General features: G+C 45.2%; 1 protein-coding gene across 3 annotated transcripts in view; it reads right to left on the reverse strand.

Annotated features, from left to right (window-relative positions):
- Window positions 1-19,540, reverse strand: part of Hdlbp (high density lipoprotein binding protein) — a 56,993-nt gene that overhangs the window by 15,206 nt on the left and 22,247 nt on the right. For 2 of the 3 annotated variants that reach the window (XM_051190832.1, XM_051190834.1), the window contains exons 2-13: window positions 14,491-14,555; window positions 13,195-13,307; window positions 11,427-11,584; window positions 9,991-10,206; window positions 5,327-5,533; window positions 5,019-5,234; window positions 4,279-4,485; window positions 3,664-3,771; window positions 2,493-2,597; window positions 1,965-2,043; window positions 1,178-1,317; window positions 33-137 (exon numbers count right to left, since the gene is read on the reverse strand). In XM_051190832.1, coding sequence (XP_051046789.1) covers window positions 33-137; window positions 1,178-1,317; window positions 1,965-2,043; window positions 2,493-2,597; window positions 3,664-3,771; window positions 4,279-4,485; window positions 5,019-5,234; window positions 5,327-5,533; window positions 9,991-10,206; window positions 11,427-11,584; window positions 13,195-13,270 — 1,617 coding nt within the window. In that variant the 5' untranslated portion in view covers window positions 13,271-13,307; window positions 14,491-14,555. Of the gene's footprint in view, window positions 1-32; window positions 138-1,177; window positions 1,318-1,964; window positions 2,044-2,492; window positions 2,598-3,663; window positions 3,772-4,278; window positions 4,486-5,018; window positions 5,235-5,326; window positions 5,534-9,990; window positions 10,207-11,426; window positions 11,585-13,194; window positions 13,308-14,490; window positions 14,556-17,278; window positions 17,427-19,540 lie in introns of those variants that run through there. The other variant, XM_051190833.1, reaches the window with a different exon arrangement.

The raw sequence follows: 19,540 nt of genomic DNA on the forward strand, positions 1-19,540 counted from the left end.
CAACAAAAAACAAAAAGAAAGGAAAGCTTTACCTCTGGGAATTTGTCACGAATTTCACGAATCCGTTCACCTTTCTGCCCAATGATTGTACGATGAAATCTTTGCTCAATGATTAGATCCTTGGTACGCTCATTTTCCTAAAAGATAATTAAAGTAGTTGATGCCATTCACCACAGGTAAGGCTACTAATGGATATGTGTTGTCTGTCCCTCCACCCACAGCAGGTACCAGGTGAAGTGTCTGCCACGGCCTCCAGAAACAATATGCCACTAGGAGTGCCCACTCCAGATAGCTACTTAACCTTTCAACTTATGTTAGTTACACTGGTGGTGAGCTGTCTTCTGGAACATAGTTCAGTTAAAGAATGGGCTGTAGGGCCTGTTAGCCGCAAGTGCAGTAGCACTGACCACTAAACAGCCAGAACTACAAACTCAATATCCTACACAGCAGGGAAACACTCCTTGACTACAATGGGCTTAGACCACATTCCCTACGTGGATAATTAGTAAAGGATGGCTCATCCCCGACCAGTGAACCCACACCCGTTTCAATGTCCTCCACTGTCCCCACTGAAATGTCAGCAGAAGGAACAGCAGGCAGAGACAGAATCCACGAAGAAAGAACTATCAGCCCATAAATAAACAACTGTAGTGGAGCAGACTGCTATCTGCTGATGGTTCAGTGGAGGCAGAACACACTGCAGGGCACGGTACATGAGACAGGAGGCAAAGATGGCAACAGCAGACCCTGGCCTGACTGTTGAGGGACAGTCAGAGAAGAGCCAAACGCTGGACCTCACCCTGGGTTACCGCGAAGAAAGACTGAACCACTCCTCACAAAACATGCCTCCAAATAGGGTAAGAACAGGGACTGGGACCAACACACAGTACGGTCTAATTCTCAAATCTGATTCCGCCAACCTTTGGACTCTCAAAGGCATCACTGCAGCATGCTCCTCGTCACCGGGTGTCTCAGAACCACAGGGAGGGAGACTGCAGTGACTTTCAGGTCTAGAAAGGACTCTGACACTACAGGCCCCAGGCACATGAGGGTTAAGAGAGACAAGACTTGCTGGTGATTTGGGGAAGACAGAAGAAACATGGCTCCTGGACCACACATCCCAACAGTGTGTTTCCTTAGAGGCAGCCAATAGGCGTGGTCTTGGGGTTTGGCTTACCATTCGAGAGGCTAGCTCCAGCAGCTCCCGCTTGGCCTGCTGTACGCCTTGTGGGTCTCCCTCAATCCGGATCAGGTTACTCTTCTCACTGTCAGGGGGGATGCGCACAGACACCTTGTACTGGTCTTTGATTCTGTTGACTTTGGACAGAAAAAAGAAATACATCTCAACACAAAAGCAGTGGCAGCTCATACTCAAGGCTGGAAGACAATGCCCTGGGAACTTTGCAAACTGATGGAAAACACAACCAGGTTCTTTTAGACACGGAAAATTTTGGTTAATAGAAATGACTGATTACTGTATTGGAGCTTGACCCTCACTCTGAGTAGACAACTTGGGCACACAAGTCTAGGAAGGTAACTATAAGAGTCCCACAAACAAAGCCAAGCGGTGGAGGTGCACACCTTCAATCCCAGCACTTAGGAAGCTGAGGCAGGATGATTTCTGTGAGTGAGACTAGCACAGTCTTCAGAGTTTTATTTCCAGGACAGCCAAGGATACACAGAGAAATAAATAAACAAAAAGAGGCCCAGGAACCCTGGTGGGCTAAGTGCAGCAGCAGGCTGGATGAAAAGATACAGCAGAGAGAGTCCATTCTCAAAGTGACAACTTATCTTGGCCAAAGTGATCTCTTTAGGAAGCTGCATAACCAATCTCTATTGACAGCAACACCTTGCTAGGCCTATTTACTCAGCACTCAGGGACTAAAGCAAGAAAATCATGAAGGCCCTCCTCCTCCGTGCTTCAGGGAGTTAGGGCCCTGTCACCACCCAACAGCCTTACTCACTGTTGGCTCCACTCTTTCCAATGAGGTGTCTGTGGAATTTATGGTCGATGTTGATCTCTACATAGTCCATCCGGTTAATCTACAAGGGAAGAAAGAACAAAGTTCACAGATGAATGCTTATGGCTAGGAGACATGCCTGGTCATTCAGAGATTCAGAAGACACTAGCATTTACTTCCCCCACCCCCTAGCCCAAGTTTCTCTATGTAGCCCTGTCTGTCTTGGAATTTTCTGTACACCAGGCTGGCCTCCAACTCCAAGTGCTGTGATTCATTAGAAAGGTATGCACCACTACGCACCCAGCATGACTTGCCCTATCTCAACAGTCAAGAATTGCTAGAAGATTGTCCCTTTGTCACCGTCAAAGGCCCCAAACCTCTGGGACCTCAGTCATCTTCTGTTTCAGAACATATTACACACACAAGACTACTACTCTGTCACCATGACCACCTATTGAAGACCTGCATGACAAGACTTCTACCTGTTCCTACCCTACGAGAACCTTCCCTGAAGCCAGCAGAGGCACTTACCAGGTCTTTGACCATTCCTTCAATTTGTTCTTGGGCTACGCTCACATCCTCTGTGGGTCCCTCAAGGGTGATCTTGTCTTCACCTTCTGTGAATTCAATGTGAACCTACCAGCCCAAAATGAGAAGGAAAGAATGGCTAAGGCCAAATAGCACAGCTGCTATGTACTGTATAGGTACTGAGGGTATCATCTACCAACAATACAAAGAGCAGAAAGGAAGGGTTGAAGGATGGCACTAAATATTATGGTTCAAAGTCTTATGTGCCTTCTTTTGGCTGAGAATAGGAGCTGGGAAGCCCTTCACATTGTACTTGCCCTCAATCTGTATAGACCTCACCATTGCTCATGTTCTTGGGCATTGTTGTCCCTTTTGGAAGGCAGATTTAATTGTGATTGTACAAAAAGATGGCAAACACAGTGTCTGCCTTCTTTCTTCATTTTAGTGTATAAATCCACGCGAGTATGTCTGTAGAGACCTGAAGTAGATGTCAAGATCATCCTTGGTGATTCTCCCACCTTACTCAAGAGGCAGGGCCTCTCAATTAAACCCATGGCTTGCTCTGAGGATCCTGTTTCTCCCTTCTGAGACTAGAAGTCAGGTAGGCTGCCAAATTCTAGTCTTCATACTTCTCAGCAATTGTTAGCAGCTATACTATTTACACAGCCCAAGGACAAATTTTTAAAAATAAAGTGATAGAGTAAAACCCACTTTCACATGAGCAGGCCAGTAACTTGTGCTGTTTGCAACATAAAAAGGGTAAGGTAGTTGGAAAGGGAGAGTAGTCTGTCTACATCTAAGTAAATCATTAACAGTTCTAAGGCTAGAAAAATTGAAATGATAAGCAGGCCAGACACAGGAATAAAAGTGAGCGCTCTTTGCAAGAAGGTTGATGACACACACTCAAGTTCCTGCTCTTCACATCATCATTAAATCTTTTACACAGTAATTACTAAATTCACAGTTAAGACAGTTTTAAAACAATCTATGAAAGCCACCTAAAGACATTTACTATGGTCTCCCATGGTTATTAATGGAAACTAACTATATCAACAGGATAACTGAAGCTTGATATCACTCCATAGTCTGCAAAGCATACACAGGACAGGACAAATAGCATAAACACAACCATGTCAGGCAATTTCAAAAAAGCCGGTTAAAAATGGTTTCCTACCTTTGGCATTTGCTGAGTGATTTTGGCCAGGTTCTGCCCTTTCTTACCAATGATGAAGCGGTGAAGCCAGGAAGGGGCAGAGACTGAGGAGACTGTAAAACTGTTGGCCTAGGACAAAAACAGGGCAAAGCTGTGGGTCTGTAGAGCTCAAGTTATGTGAAAGCAAAGGCAGACCAAGGAGGTGATGTGGTGCAGCCCTTTAACCCAGCACCGAAGCAGGCAGATTTTTAAAGGAGGGTCAGGACAGCCTGGTCTAACAGTCAGACCCACTGCTCATGGAAGGTACAGGGATGGGGTGGGACACACCGCTCAGGAAGTCACCTGCTGTGTGAGCTTGGGGACCTGATTTTTGTTCCGAGCTGGATGGGGTAGTGCATGTTTGTGATCACACTACTATAATTGGGAAGGAAAGACTGTGGGGCTTGTGTCAAGAGACTATCTCACCTCTTGAGTCATGAACACACAAAGTATTCAGTGGTGAGTGCTCCCCCTGCCCCGCACCCCCATCTGGGCAAATTTCACCCATGCCTGGGTCTCCAGGATGTATCAACAAAGAGTCAGTCCATAATAAACCTCAGAAATGATCAAAGCACATTATACTCTTAAGGGAGCTACCTTGGCATAGACTTCAGTCAATGCCTGTCCCAACTTTTCAGGCTCGCCACGAAGTATCACAGTTTCAGATATGCTGTCTGAGGGAGGAATCTCAACAGAGACTCCAGTTCTGTCCAGGATCTCTTGCAATGAATTGCCTTTTGGCCCGATAACATACTTGTGCTGAGATTTCTTCACTTCCACCGCAATGGTTGTAGTCTTTTTCTTCTAATAAAAGGGAGACATAGGCAATGTGGACAGACTTATTACCACCAACAAAGTCAGCACCAGCCTCCCCAGAAATTCTACCTCTCCAGCACCTAGCCTCCCCTGGTTACTTTCAGGCTGTTTGTCAATCATGAAGTTAATTTACTGCTTTCACATTTCTCCCTGCTCCCATAGTGCTGGGATCTGACCTAGGGCTTTGTGCCCATTCCACAAACCCTCTTCCTTCCACAGAGCTGTGCTCTCACCCGGCCTTCTCCAAATAAGGGACAGGTCTCATACTTCAAAGCAGAATAAACTAAGAAGTATACACCAATCCTAAGGCAGCAACCAGTGTGGGCACAGACCGGAGAAAAGGATAAACACAAAACCAAGACACCACCCTACAGCGTACCCAGTAGGGCAGGAGGGAAATATGGCCAATGAGCACTATAACAGATACTCAGCTTTGTCCCCAAGGGGTGCAGGGTGCAGATTCCCACACTAGATCCTATTAACTGTTCCCGTTCCTCAGCTCTGCCACCACCATACTGCACCTTTTCCTCATAAATCTTCTTAATACGAGCCACGGCCTGGGCCAGCTGCTCCTTCTCTCCGGTGAAGACGATTTCTGTCCGGTTAACACTGGGTGGAGGGATGTTGATCCGAGTCCCTGTCTCCTGCATGATCTCACCCACAAGTCTATTGTACGGCCCAGCAATGAAGGGGTGGAAGGCCTTCTCCACTTCTAACCTCTCTACAGCACGTTTGTCCTGGACAGGGCAGAACGGACTCATAAGAACTCACTAGGAACAAGGCTGGCCAGATGATAGAGTGCAGGGTCCAGGCCACTCCGAGGTCTCACCTGCTCAGCAGAGATGAGAAGGACCTCATGGCGAGCCTTCTCGATGCCTTCTTTGGTGCCAGTGATCTTGATCTGATTACTGGGGTCATCTGGGCGTGGGATCTGGATTTTAGTTGCAGTTTTTAGTTCTAAGTCTTGCAGTTTCTCTCCATTTTTGCCAATGACAAAGCGATGGTGCTCTTTAGGAATGGTAACAGTTGCTGAGGCCTGTAACAGGAGAGACCAAAAATAACAAAACACTCACTTAGGCCTCTGATAAAGAACCAGAAAACCCTGGTGTCTGCAACCCTGCCTTTCATCCCTACCATTGAAAATGAGAGAGAAATGTATGCTACAAGCTAATAATACCCCATACGAGTTGCAAAGGCAGCTTAAATCATAAGCATACCAATTTTTCTAATTACAACAAGATTACTGGCAGAGCAGTGTTGGCACACACTTGGGAGGCAGAGGCGGATGGATCGTCTATAGAATGAGTTCCAACACAATCAGAAACCATGTCTCCAAAACCCCAAAAATTACTGGAGTTGAGCATAAAACTTCCAGGGTCTTAGTGATGGAAGGTAAGACAGGACTGCTGTCCAATCATTCTAGATAACTAGTGAGCTCTAAGAATATTAAGATACCCAGTCTCAGAAAGAGATGAAGAAAGACACCGGATGTTGACCTCTGGTCCCCACACGTGCACATACCAGCACATAACACACACCCCTCTTATACCTACACCTACCCAGCCACCCTCACATCCTAAATTGCATGGGGAAAACCAGAAAACCAGCAATAGTACAGCACTAGATAGAAGTAGGAAAGTATTGGCAGGCAAAAAGAGATTGACTAATGGACCACAACTTGGAAACCAGCAGCAGACCTAAGTTACTGTGGACCCTTAGGACATGATGAGAATAGCCTCTGGTCACAGTGGGAGGCTGCCTTCTGGAAACAATGCTGATGACCAACAGCCACGTGGGAAGTGGTGAACCCTGGACTACTATTTCACAGAACTGGAATACAATCCAAATAACCAGAATATGGAAAAGATGCAGGAAGAAAAAAGGGATAATCGTTTTTGTAACTTAGAGGTGAAAAATGCTTTCTTACAATGACTCATTCAACATAACATAAAAACATAAGTGTAACTATATAAACAGACTGAACAGTCACAGAGTAAAAACTGAAGAATAAATGGGAAAGAAATCAGAGAAGAGAAAAGACAAGCAGACTTTTGGAACTCACTTGACCAGCCTACCAAGCTGGAGTTCCAGGTTTAGCAAGAGACCCTGAGAAAGGGTCTTGAGAAAAGAAGGAGGAGGAGGAGGAGTTTCTGGCTTCCACAGGCACAAGCACACATCCATATCAACACCTACACACTACACATGCATTTGCCATACAAAAGCCTTGAAGTTTACTCAGCTATGCCTCTGACTTGCAAAACCCTCAATATCAGGTCAGCTTGGCTCTTGTGGGAGAAAGAACACTAAACTTCCAAGGGAGGTAATTTACTTGTTGCAGGTGAATGTCCCCTCCCTCCTTTTTGGTTACACAGTAACACAAATAAGAGCCTACAAACTACCAAGTGCTTAAACAATAGCACACACACTGAGTGTGTTACACTGATGTGTATGACACTGAGGAAAATCAGTATCTGCTGACACACAAGACACCACAGGAAATGGTATTTAAAAAGGAACACAGAGATCAGGGCTTTGTAAACATAAGCAACAATTAACATATGTACCAGGCATAAAGGGATAGTGGATAGTCACACACAAGGAAATTTAGAGGACAGGTGCATATTATACAAGCTGGGAAGGAGGGCTTCTATTCAGCTTTGACATTATAGTCATGTGAATGCTGAAATAATTTTGAAAAACTGAAAATGCAGTGGGCCTGGCATTTCTCCACTGCACAAAGACCCAGGGAAGCATATAACTGAGACTAGCCTGAGAAATCTGAGATAGCTTTCAATAGAAAGCTGCCTGCAAGAAAACCTGAGGGGCTCCTCTGGTCAAAGACAGATTATTTATCAATGTCCCCAACTCACAATGACACAAAAAATCCTTAGCATGGTAGCACATGGCAGCTGAGGCAGGATCATAAGTTAGAAGGCCAGCCTGGACTGCACTAAGGGTTATATGACAGCCCAATTCTCTTGACACCAGTGAGGATGTGGTCAGAGAACCAATATGGTCTGGATCAGGAGCAGCAACTTCTTTATAGCTAAAAAATTCTTATACTCCAGGTACAGAAGTAAAATATTTACCGATTATGTAGGACCAAATGGCAGAAGTATGTTTATAGCCATTGAAGAAAGTGAAGAAACACTTTACCTACCTATCCCCAGACCAAGTGACTTACTCTTAAAAATTACATTTTTATTTACCTTGTGTGTAACTATGTGTGTGTTGCTGGAGGACAACATGGGGGAATAGGTTCTTCCCTTCTACCACGTGTGTTCAGGGATTGAATTTAGGTTGCCAGTAGTATTTCCCCCCCCCCACAAAACCACCTCCTCAGCACTATCATACATTTTGAAATCAACTGTTGATAAAGGTAGGATGCAGAAAACCATCATTTTCAACTTTAAATAAATTTAGATCACCAGTGAATCCTATGAGCAAAGGACAAATAAGCAGAAGATAGCCTGATGGTATAGAAATGACTACTTTGTTTCGGAATGGATTTTCATTTATTGATACAAATTTAAGGTCAATTTTGCGATATGCATTTTTCTCCACGTGTTTAAGTATTATCTTTATATAGCTCACTTAAAAATGTAATGTATAATTTAGTACAGATTACAGATAGTTACCTATAATAGTCAAAACGTTAGGTTTTCTAGATATACAGAGATATATTTCAATTGGATAGGCATTCTTCAAACCTTTCAAAGACCTACAGAATATCATTGAAAATGGTTTAGGGTTTTTTCTTAACTGAGGCACAACTGCTCCTGGTAACATCAACTTTATCAGAAGGGAAAATACGGCAAGACTAGCCATTTGGGCAAGATACTGTTTGACTTTATGCTGTATAAACTGGACATGCAGGACCCACAGAGAAGTGATTACTGAAAAAGATGCACAGTGCTGGTGCTACAGGGGTTCCTGCTTCATGGAAGAGTCTGCCAGACAGTCTGCAGGACACAGAGAAAAACCACAGACAAACTGCCAATACAGGTGGACAGTTTGAAACTTCCTGCTTAGCTGAGGAGTCTGCCAGACACACTATGGCCTATGGGCCGAAGATGAAAGATTACAGAAGAACTTCAGGTGACTGACCAGGCAATGAGTTGTCTCTGTCATTTCGAGAGTTTCTGGTCTTTGATGGAGTTGAAGATAGTTATGGTTATAGTTTCCCTTAGTTAGGATTAAAGATAAATTACATAGAAGACTAAATATTATTAACTATAGTTCTTTTTTTTTGAGCTTAAATGAGTTTATTTACAAAAGGGCGGGAGAAGGGAAGAGACAGAGGCACCGGGAACAGAAGAGGAGAAAGGGGGAGAGAAAGGGAGGGGAGAAGAGGAGGATGGCAGGAGAGAAAACAGAGAAAGCAAGAGAGGAATCTTTAACTATAGTTCTTATTTGATAATTGTTTTGTTATATATTTTACTATGTTAAAGTTAAAGCCCTTCGTATTTAGACAGAACAGAGATGATGGGAGATGTCATTCTGGAAATGTTTTCTTACTGTTTAATGACTAAAGCACTGTTGGCAAATAGGAAAGCAAGACAGGAGGGACTAACAGACAAGGAGGATTCTGGGAGATGCAGTAGAGAGGAGTTGAAATGTAGAATGCAAGAGGATAAGAGGTCTGGGCCCTCTCTCAGTAAGTTTAGAACACGTGGAAACAGATTGATAGAAATGAGTTAAGACTCAAAACAAACTTGACATCCAAGACATCCAAGACAGAAGTCTAAACAAGAAGGATCAAATATGAATACCTTAACATCTCTTATAAAGTAAGATGATAGTATAATTAGACAGAATAAACTACTAAGAGGTGAAATGATACTCCAGTCATATAACTAGCGAGTTTCGGAGTTGCAATGCTACACAACCACGAGCCAGCTTTCACCTTTGTGACATACACGGAATTGTGTAATTCCATGAAGCTGCCTGGGGCTTAGACCCATCCTGAAGGCTGTGTGGCCCAGCCAGTGCAGAGCAGATTCCTCCCCCCTCTAGCCTGTCTAGAGGCTCACCTAAGCAAGTGGGAGTAAGTAACACCATCTCTGAACAAACCCCCACTGTATGGGAGTTGTCACATGGCACTTTATAAGATTCTTCGCCTTTTTCTTATGAGAAGTGCCTTGCAAATTTGCTTTTTATTCTAATGGTTCTCAAATGAACTGCAAGTATTGGTAATAGACTGCTAGGAATAGAATCAAAAACAAAACAAAACAAAACAACAACAAAAAAACAAAAACAAAAACGAAGTGTGAGGCCCAGAAACTGATGATCACTACCTACTTAGCAAGTTCACTGGCTTCCAAGTGTCTGGGAAAAGTCTTTTTTTCAGCACATGTAGCTCAATGGCCGATCTGACAGGTATCCCAGTGCTACCATTTTTAGTAGTTATTACTAAAATCACTAAGGTTCTAAACGCTGCTGTCCTCTGGCCCGCACTAGGATCAGCCAAGCAACAGTCTTAGGGACACCCACCTGTGTTTGCAGTCTAGCAACAATGTCTTTCCGGGCTTTCATGACCGCATCCAGCTTCCCTGAGACCATGATGGAGAGGCCTTGGTCTTTGGCCAGAGAGAGCTCCAGGTGAGCACCAGTCCTCTGCATGATTTCAAGGCAGATTTTTGCTTGTTCACCTTCTCCAAATTGATTCATGTCCTTGTATTTTCTCTCTTCCAGGGGTACATGAAACACCTGTTCAGAGAAGACCCCCAAAGACAAAGTTAAACCACATGCAGCATGTATTTACTAACCACTCGCTCACTAAGCAGTGCCCTAGGCAAGGCAGTGAGGAGAAACCAGGAAGGAGACAGGAGGCTGGCACATGGTGCTGGCAACCATGAAGAGCACCAGAAAACAATATGCTTGTGAAGGGCTGAAAGGGAGGCACTTGCCTAGGACAGAAAACCCATCAAGGACACAACAGAGAAGCTTTCTGAGGAGAGAAAGCAGCAGCCATGATAGCAAACAGCAGAGGCTGCAGACAGAACAGGCCAGGAGGCAGGGCACAGGCACCATGAAGAGTTTAAGAGGCAGGGCACAGGCACCATGAAGAGTTTAAGAGGCAGGGCACAGGCACCATGAAGAGTTTAAGAGGCAGGGCACAGGCACCATGAAGAGTTTAAGAGGCAGGGCACAGGCACCATGAGAGTTTAAGAGGCAGGGCACAGGCACCATGAGAGTTTAAGCATAACAAAATCTACTCAAAGAGCCAGGTGGTTTGTGGAGCCGAGGAGGAGCAGGAGTGGAAGCAAGAAGATCAATTAATTACCCGACACAGGTTTGAACCATTCAAAAGATGCATTTGCTACATGTAGCAGCCAGGCCACAAAGAAAATATCAAGATGCAGCTGCTTATGCAAACAAGGATAAGGACAAGGAGGTATGGTTACATGGGTGATGACTTCCTATCACAACCAGGCATCAGTTCTAACACTCTTAAAAGCTCAGGGAGAAGGGCTAATGACGTCAGGGAAAACCAGAAATTAGGATCTTACTTCAAAGCTCTGGCTGGCTTCTGACTCGAGATCTGCCTGCCTCAGCTTCTGAGTGCTGGGTTAAAGATGTGTGTCACTAAGCCCAGCAACAGACTAGCTTTGATTGCCATATGGATAGGACAGGCAGTCATGGCAACTAGGAGCTACACCAAATAGAAAGAAACATGGCTCCATGAATCTGACAAAAATATGGCCCATCTCATACTGTGTGCCAGCCCGGAGTGCCAGGGAGGCTGCATGGGATGATCATGGCAAAAGGTGTGCTCCACAAAGGAGGAAAGGAAGTAGTTTCCTCTTTTAGACCTCACCACTTCATATACCCCCAAATGATCTCATCACTGCACATTAAAAACCTTTTATCAGATCTTACTGCTTCCTACAAGGAAAAGATTAAGCAAAAAGAAATGGTGTTTCTACCTGAGTGATGACAGAGGCCTTGATGGGCCGGATCTTGTTACTCCAGGCTCCAGCAGGTTCTTGGGCACTTTCCAAGCAAGCTGCTTTCTCAGGAAGTGGAGGGAAGGCATCCTTGTAGGTTGGCGGGTCGCTTTCCTCTTCTGAATTTAAAGTGGCAACTAGACCAGACAACACAGATTAGGAGGAAAACACAATTCAACATGATAGGAACAAAAACAGCTGAAAGGTTTTTGCAGGAACCCCCCACCAAAACAACGGTGAGTGATGCTATCAAACTCTCCTCATTCACAGCTATGGGAAAGGACCTCAGGTAGTCAGGCATCAGGGGGCTAGGGACTCCCAATTCCAGAAATGGAAACTTTTTGCCCTCTTTAGTATAAGCCCCATTTTAGTACTGAGACACATAAAAACCCTTAAAGGCAAGCTTGTGTGAGAGAGGTTTTTTTTTTTTTTTTTAAAGGTCCTCATACTTATTAGAAAGTAAAAAAGCAAATCGTGACTATTAAGAACTACCTTTGTGGTAGGCTCCATATTTTCCTTTGTAATGGACAATGGTGAAATTAACTATCACGTGAACTCTCTGATGTCTTCTCAAGCCAAGACAGGAGGAACCTGGGGCCTTTGAGTATTAGTCATGTCCATAGTCCATGGTACCCAGTTTGTTCATGCTTTTGTCCAGTCCAACAGCAAGTATATGACCGTTTTTGGATAATCCCAAATCCCCACGTCTGAGGTAGTATCTACACAATGGAGCATGCAGACTTGGAGAGGACAAGAGACCTTTGCAATTAGATAGGCCTCTAGTCTACATTCACTGCTTTCCACCATGGGAAAACTTAATATGTTCTAGCAACTTAAAACAGTTTATCTTCCATTTGAAAATTTTGGAAAATCTAAACCAGAAATTAAAAACATTATCTATATGTATTTATTTGTATGTGTACATATGTATGCATGTTGAGTTGCATATGGAGACAACTTGCAGAAGTCACTTCTTTCCTTCAACTGTGTAGGCGCTGGGATCAAATCTAGGTCATAAGGCTTGGCAAGTAGGCACCATTACCTACTGAGCTGTCCTGTCAGCCCCAATGACTTTGGTTTAAAAAAAAAAAAAAAAAAAAAAAAAAAAGCATTATAAAAAATGCCTTGAATATACTAAAAGTTAAAGAAAAAGCATAAAATAGGTTGTGATCCTAGTCTTTAAAGGCTGAGCCATCTCTCCTGCCCAGCTTTAGATATTTTTATATTGAGATGTTGCAATGACAGTATTTTACATACATTCGGTTAAATAAATATCAAGTGCATAATTGGGCATGCCTACAATCCCAGAGGCAGAAGGTTTATGATTTTGAGATCAGCCTGGTTTAAATAGCAAAACTTTTTGTCTAAAAAATAGGGGGGGGGGGAGAGAAAAGAATCACCTATTCCCTTTTATTTAACCTAGGTTTGGAAAACTTCCAAACTGCATTTTATTCCAATGGCCTTCAAGAGCACAGAAGTCAAATATTACTACCTTCATCCTCACAGGTTCAACAATGTCTTGGGATGCTTCACAGCCAATATCTTAGTATCCCATTACTGGAGTACCAATTTTGTAAAGGATCCTATTAATTACCAATTGTCACATTAATTGGATTTCTAGGAAACTGCCCACAATTGCACCTCACTGCATCTGGAGTCATTCCTCACACCTGTCCGATCCCACTCGCAACCAACTAATACAAATTAGCAGAAGCCCAGCAGGGGAACTTGTAAAGTGATCTGTCACCTTTGATTTGTTGTGGAACCAGCCCACTTCTATGTTCAGCAAAACTCTCTTGGGTCAAAACTGCAACAGAGCTCATGGTTGATCTCAAGTCCACACACAATCCTAGTAAGACACTAGATCAAGAAAGAGAAAGGTAATCAAGGAGGAGAAAATCCAAGCAGAGCTAATTCACAAGGTTTTTATCTTCTTACTCAAACTATATACAATATTTATTTTCCTCACAAGTTTGATAATAAATTATTCTTCAAGCTTTCAACTGATGGTGAACATGGGTAATGCAGGTAGAGGAGGGTCCTAGCTCACTAGATTAACTATTTTCTCAGGAACTCTTTTACAGTAGATAAGACTTGGACAAGAGACCCAGCATTTACTGGATGCCCACTGCTTAGACTCTGTGCCACCTTTCCACTGTAGGAGTCACAATGAGATGGCCTCTGTAAAAGCTTGTTAGCCCTCCCCAAATCACAGGTGGGACTAATGAAAGCTGTCACAGGCCTGACCCAGCTCTGACAGATCAACAATCACTCTCGTAATTGTTCAACATATGCCTCCTGGTGCTTATAAAAAGTATAAAGATGACAACTGCTGCAACTAGGACGCACTAGGTACTTATTCCGAGGCCATAAGAACCATTTCAACATCTTAGGGTAGGTGGGGGAAAGAAACCTTACAGTGCTTCATGGTGTCAGTTAAGCAAGCTCATACATTGTGCTGAATGGCTGACCATGCTGACTATCTCTGTCCAGTGTGGGAGGAGATTCACTCACAAGAGGAAACTGGCTCAAGGCACAGCATCCCTTATTTTAGGACAGTCATGTACACTGGCTCTGAAGTTCCCACTCCCTTAATTTGTAAAGTATTCAGACACAGGTGTTAGCTTCTCTGCTCTTCTGTAATTATGAGTGAGGAAGAACTCATTTTCTTTACACTATTATGCACCAGTCTTATGAGCATCACATCTTGGCAAAATGCAAGTACTGTAATAAATTATGCAGCAGGGTGTGGTGTCAAACACCTTTAATTCCAGCACTCAGGAGGCAGACGCAGGTGGATCTCTGAGGCCAGCAGTCTGGTCTACAGTGTGAGTTCTAGGACAGCTAGGGCTACACAGAAAAACTATCAAAAACAAAACAAAAAACCATCCAACCAAACAAAAACCCCAAAACTTCATTACAATAAAGTAAGAGCTCTTCCAACTTTAGAAAGCTCAGTATTCTAAAGCTTAAATCCTGAAAAAAGCATACATCTTTGTGTTCCAGCCATAGGAAGTCTTCAGGAAGAGCACTCAAAACTTACCAGCAAAATGGTCAGTAGCCAGAAAGTCCGTCCCGAGGTTGCCTCTGTCAGCCTGCCAGCTTTTACTAGTATTGGATAGAAAGAAACAACAGAAAGGTTACTTCTCCATGCTTTATAACTTAGATCTGTTCACCTCTCAGTCACATGTGGCTTCCAGTAATCCCAACAGTTAGGCAGAGCTCAGGTCTTAGGCTACTGACCTTGAAGGAGACATTTTTGTAAAACTTCAATGTCTATAACTCTCAGAGGACAACCCTTCGAGGGATCTTACAAGTGATCCGTACACTACTGGGTCTTTGTGGCTTCTGCCAGGCTGACTCTTCTATGAAGCTAACAGTGGCATATAGCAGAATGCAGATTGTGTTTGAGCTTTCAGAGTGCCCAAGGGCTCTTTGACTGCGGCAGGTGGGTCTCTGAGTTTGAGGCCAGACTGGGTTTCAAAGTGAGACCTTTCTCAAAAACAAAACCAAAAAGAAAAGAATCCTTGTAACTCTGCAGCTCCTTTTTTCTTGCTGTTGTCCTTCATTCCTTCTAATCCATGGAGATTTAAAAACCAGGTCATAAAACTACAATATTCAAAGGCCACCAGAGCAGGGCAAAAACTATTCTCTAAACACACATTTTTTTTTTTTTGGTCTTGAGACAAAGATCTCTATGTAGACCACGTTGGCCTTGAACTCAAGAACTGCTCCAGCAGTTGAGGCTCAGGTGTGCTCTGCTATCACTTAAACCACACCCACTCTGCTTTACCAGGGTCACCCATGTGAGCAACTATGTCTTAGTTTCTGGGTCAGCTACTGCTAACCAGTGCCCCTGCTTTCCAGGACAAGGTAAGTCTTAAGTATAGAACAACAGCTACTATATATTGCCTAGGCATCCCTCTGCAGGAGTATTTACAGCCAATCAAGTGGCTACCAAAAGCACCTCCATGTCTAAGCCCTGTCACTGCCAAGGAAGAAACTGGAGAGAGTTTTCAGAGTTCCTGACAAGAGTTTTCAGAGTTCCTGACAAGTGCAAACACCCTCAACCTTTCCTGCCCACCTGCATCCACTACTTCCTGCCTCACCTCTGACAATACTCAGAGGCTGAACCTGGATGCTCATATTGCACAGCAGTAAGCACAGCTGAACACACTCTCCATCCCGCACCTGCATTGGCTAAACTTTCAGGAGAATAGGAGCCCAAGATTTGAGATCTCAGACTTTTGCTGGATTGAGTTGTACAAGTCAGGACGGAAAGAGATGGAGCATTACTCTAACCTGATTTTCAAGTACACCACCAGAGAGAAGAAGAAGAATGATCCTGGGAGCCCAGTTCCCTGCCTCCCTGTAAAGGTTCATCAAGATAGCATGAAATCTGCGCCCTTTCCTCTTTTGGTTGCTACATGTCCCAAGTCTCCTCCAGTGGGTGAAGCCCCTCAGCGCCAAGGCCATCTCAACCACCTTTGCCACTGAAAGCTGGAGTCAGTCAGCACCCAATGCAAACCTATCCACAACTTACAATTTGTTTCTTAGAGTATAAATGAACATGGCAGAAAAGTCAGTTCAACACACAGACCTAGAACTAAAGGAAGAGAGATAAGAGAGGTAGAGGAAGCCAAGGGAGGCCTTCTCTTCCCCAAGAACCAGCAACAGAGACTTGAAACCTGGTTAATGCAGAAAACAGAAAAGGCTGGTAAGTAAAGAATTCTACCTTTTTATTCTGAACAAGGAAGTATTTCGATTGATTCCCCTGTGCAAAGTTGTGCCAACTACTTATGTAAGGGGCAATAGTATGTGAAGAAAATCCAGAAAGAATAGCACATCAATCAGCCTCAACTAGAGGGACCCAAGTTCTTTAGACACTAGAGCAGTCGCATGGAGGGCAGCGAAAACCTCCAGCTGAGATTCAGGTTTCTCTTCCAGAGTTGAAACTGTTTACTTTCATGTCATCAGAAGTCTTGTGAAGGTACTCCCCCCCCCCCCCGCCCCGCTCACTCCAATATTCAAGAGTACAAACTCCAAAATTAAAACCAAACCTAGCTCTGCTGAGATCACAAGCTCTAAGTCTGTGACCACCAAGGCCGGCCTAGTGCTTTACCCAGCTCTGGAAGTCAGAGACCCAGCCTGGGAGGAACTTTCGCAGATGCCACCTCAGCATGGCCCTCCCACTGGCCAAGAGCGCCCGCGGGCGGGGACAGGCTTAAAGAGACAGTATCCTGCTCGGCCTCCTAGCCTTTCATCCAAATTCGGTATTTTTCCGTAATGTATTTTTCACCCATGGACCCTGGGGCGCATCCAAGTAGTACTTGGGCCCGGAGTCCTCCAGTGACCACGTAGCCGAACGCCGCAGGTGGAGGTGCAGCGAGGCACCGGGCGGGGGACACCGGGCCCCGGGCGAAGATCCCAGCCTGCCGCGCGAACTAGAGCACCACTGACCCGGGTCCCGTCCACAGCCCGTAGGGCCGGTGCGGCCGAGCTGGGGGGAGGGGCCGGCTCGGTTGCCCACGTCACCAACCTGGCCAGGTCGTTCCCCTCCCCCACCGCGGCGGCCCGCCCGGTGAACTCCTAGTCCCGGCTGCCCGGGCCCGCAAACAGACCCGCGGCGCGTGGCGGACTTGGGAAAGTTTCTGCGCTCCGGCGCGGCCATGCGCAGAGTGACACGTAGCGGCCCCCGCCCGTCGCGGTAGCGGGAGAGCAGGCGCCAGTGCGGCCGCGGAGCTGGGGAACCGACCCCGGCCGTGGCCAGCAGCAAGCCCCCCGCTGCCCCGCCACTGGCACTCCCGCCCACCGGCTCGCCCGATCCTCACTCGTGAGTGTGGCCGCCCGAGAGTCTGTCCGTCTGTCGCTGCCGCCGCGCGGGAGAAGCCGGGACGCTCCGAGGCGCGGCGCCCGGGCTGCCGCTGCTATATAGGGCGGCGGCTCCAATCCCGCCGAGACACGTCAGACCGGCCGCCCGCCCCGCCCGCTGCAGGGTCCCCAGTGCGCCGGGAGCCGACCAACTCCACAAGACTTCTGTGGCCCGAGAGGGGGCGAGGAGTTGCGAAGTTAGCTACCGACTGAGAGCAGGCAGACCCCAGACAAGGGTGAAGAAGTCGAGGCCACAGTGTCACCAAAAGAGAAAAGCTCCGAGGACCTCGCACGGTAGACGGCCGGCAGGGAAAACCATTTATTTTACCACCCTCCCAGAGTATTCCCTGGTGGAGCACATCTCATTCCCTAAGGGTCTGATGCTCATCCCCCACCTCTACTTACAAACTTCATTCCTCAATGACCAACAAAACAAACTCCAAAACCGTGAAGCCCTCTTCGCACGTTTACTCAGAGTCCCATCTGTACAGACTAGTCTGCAGTGTTCCTCCCTCGCCCATACTGAATCCCACAGTGCAGAACCTCTGCCCTCAGGGTTAGTTCTGCCGCTTTGTGTATAGTGACAACTACTTTAAGAATTAGTAGACATACATCATTTTGAACCTCTTCTGAGATGACATGGCCACACTTCTGACCTTAAGATGGGTGTTACCTAGGAAGCCTAAAGCCTGCCCCCTCCTCTCACTTGACGTTTCACTAGAGGTTCTTTGGTTTCAGCTTCCCTCTCTGGTGCTTGGATTACAGACAGGTATAAGCCACCAGGTCTGGATAATATGTGCCTCCCCAGGTGTATTTTTAGTGTGGCACTGATATGTGGAAAGGGCAGAAGAGGCCACTGGGAAGAGCTGCTCTAATTGAACCGCAGACCTACGCACAAGGAATTAAATGTGATGCAAAGAATAAGGAGTTCAGGAGGGACATGGGGGCTGTTGAATAGGGAAGTATATGCAAGTTGGGTGTCAGAGTTCAGAAGTCTCAGAGCCAGCAATATAACTGCTAACTGGCATGGACATCACAGCATGACAGACAACACTGAAGGCACCTCCAAACTGCCAGCAGTCATTGAGCGATACAGCCTCCTAAAGCCTCTGTAGGCACCAAGTTGTCTTCCCTGTGTTATTACTGTGGTCTGTAGGGTGTCTATCCCTGGAGATGAATCAACCAGCAACCAGAACAAGTGTTTTTGTTGTTCTTTTGTTACTGAGATCTGGGCTGTGGACAAGGAGATGATGAGGGGAGGGATAAAAGGGTAAAAGAGTTAAGAACCCACAAGTCACCAAGTTTGCTGTCAAGGGGCCTACAGTGGAGTTAGGGAGTCAACATAAGTACAAGCTGACGTAGAACAGTCTGTACAAGGAGACCTCAGTGAGCTGGTTAAATTTGTGGTGATCTCCAGTAATCCCAGTATCACAGTAGGCTACAGAGTAAGAAGCTATCAAAAATAACACAAACATGGACTTAATGAAGACACTATTAAATCAAGGGAGGGGCTGTAAAGTTGGCTTGTACTATCAGCACTTGAGAAAGAGACCAACCTAGCCTATCTACATGAGATTTTATGGAAACAAAAAGATACAAAAAAGATACAAAAAACATCCAAGATGTTCCTGGAATGCTGATAACTATGGCTAGTTAGCTTTGGTATGCTGCAATACAGAAAGTGTGAACACTGGTCTGGGATATTTTGGTTTTCATTCCTCAAGGAACATGGAATAAGCTTTCTGATTGTTAGAATATAGACGCACTCTCCAATTCCCCAAATCATTCCCTAAAAGGCCTGCCCTAAATAAAAAGTAGATCTAAGCAGACCAGGAACATATAGCAACATGTAGATAGATGCTTTTTGACTGAACTGGGTGGGTTGGGAGATGAGCATCTCTGGGGATTTCTCAGAGACATGAGACTACAACTCCCTACTACCCTTGGCCCAGCAAGTCCTAATCCAAGCTTAAAAAAAAAAAAAAAAAAAGAAAGTAGGCATATTCTAAAAATTAAAAAAAATAAATAAAAGATATTTACCGATGAATTGCAACATAGAAGCTATAAGTCCAAAGTTCAAAGAGTAAGATGCAGGAGAGTTGAAAAGATGGCTCAGTAGCTAAGACCACCTACTAAGACTGTAACAAACAGCATCCCCACAAACACCTGACACACACACACACACACACACACACACACACACACACACACACACACACACA

This window comes from Phodopus roborovskii, unplaced genomic scaffold (assembly GCF_943737965.1).
Source record: "Phodopus roborovskii unplaced genomic scaffold, PHOROB, whole genome shotgun sequence".
Lineage (NCBI taxonomy): Eukaryota > Metazoa > Chordata > Mammalia > Rodentia > Cricetidae > Phodopus > Phodopus roborovskii.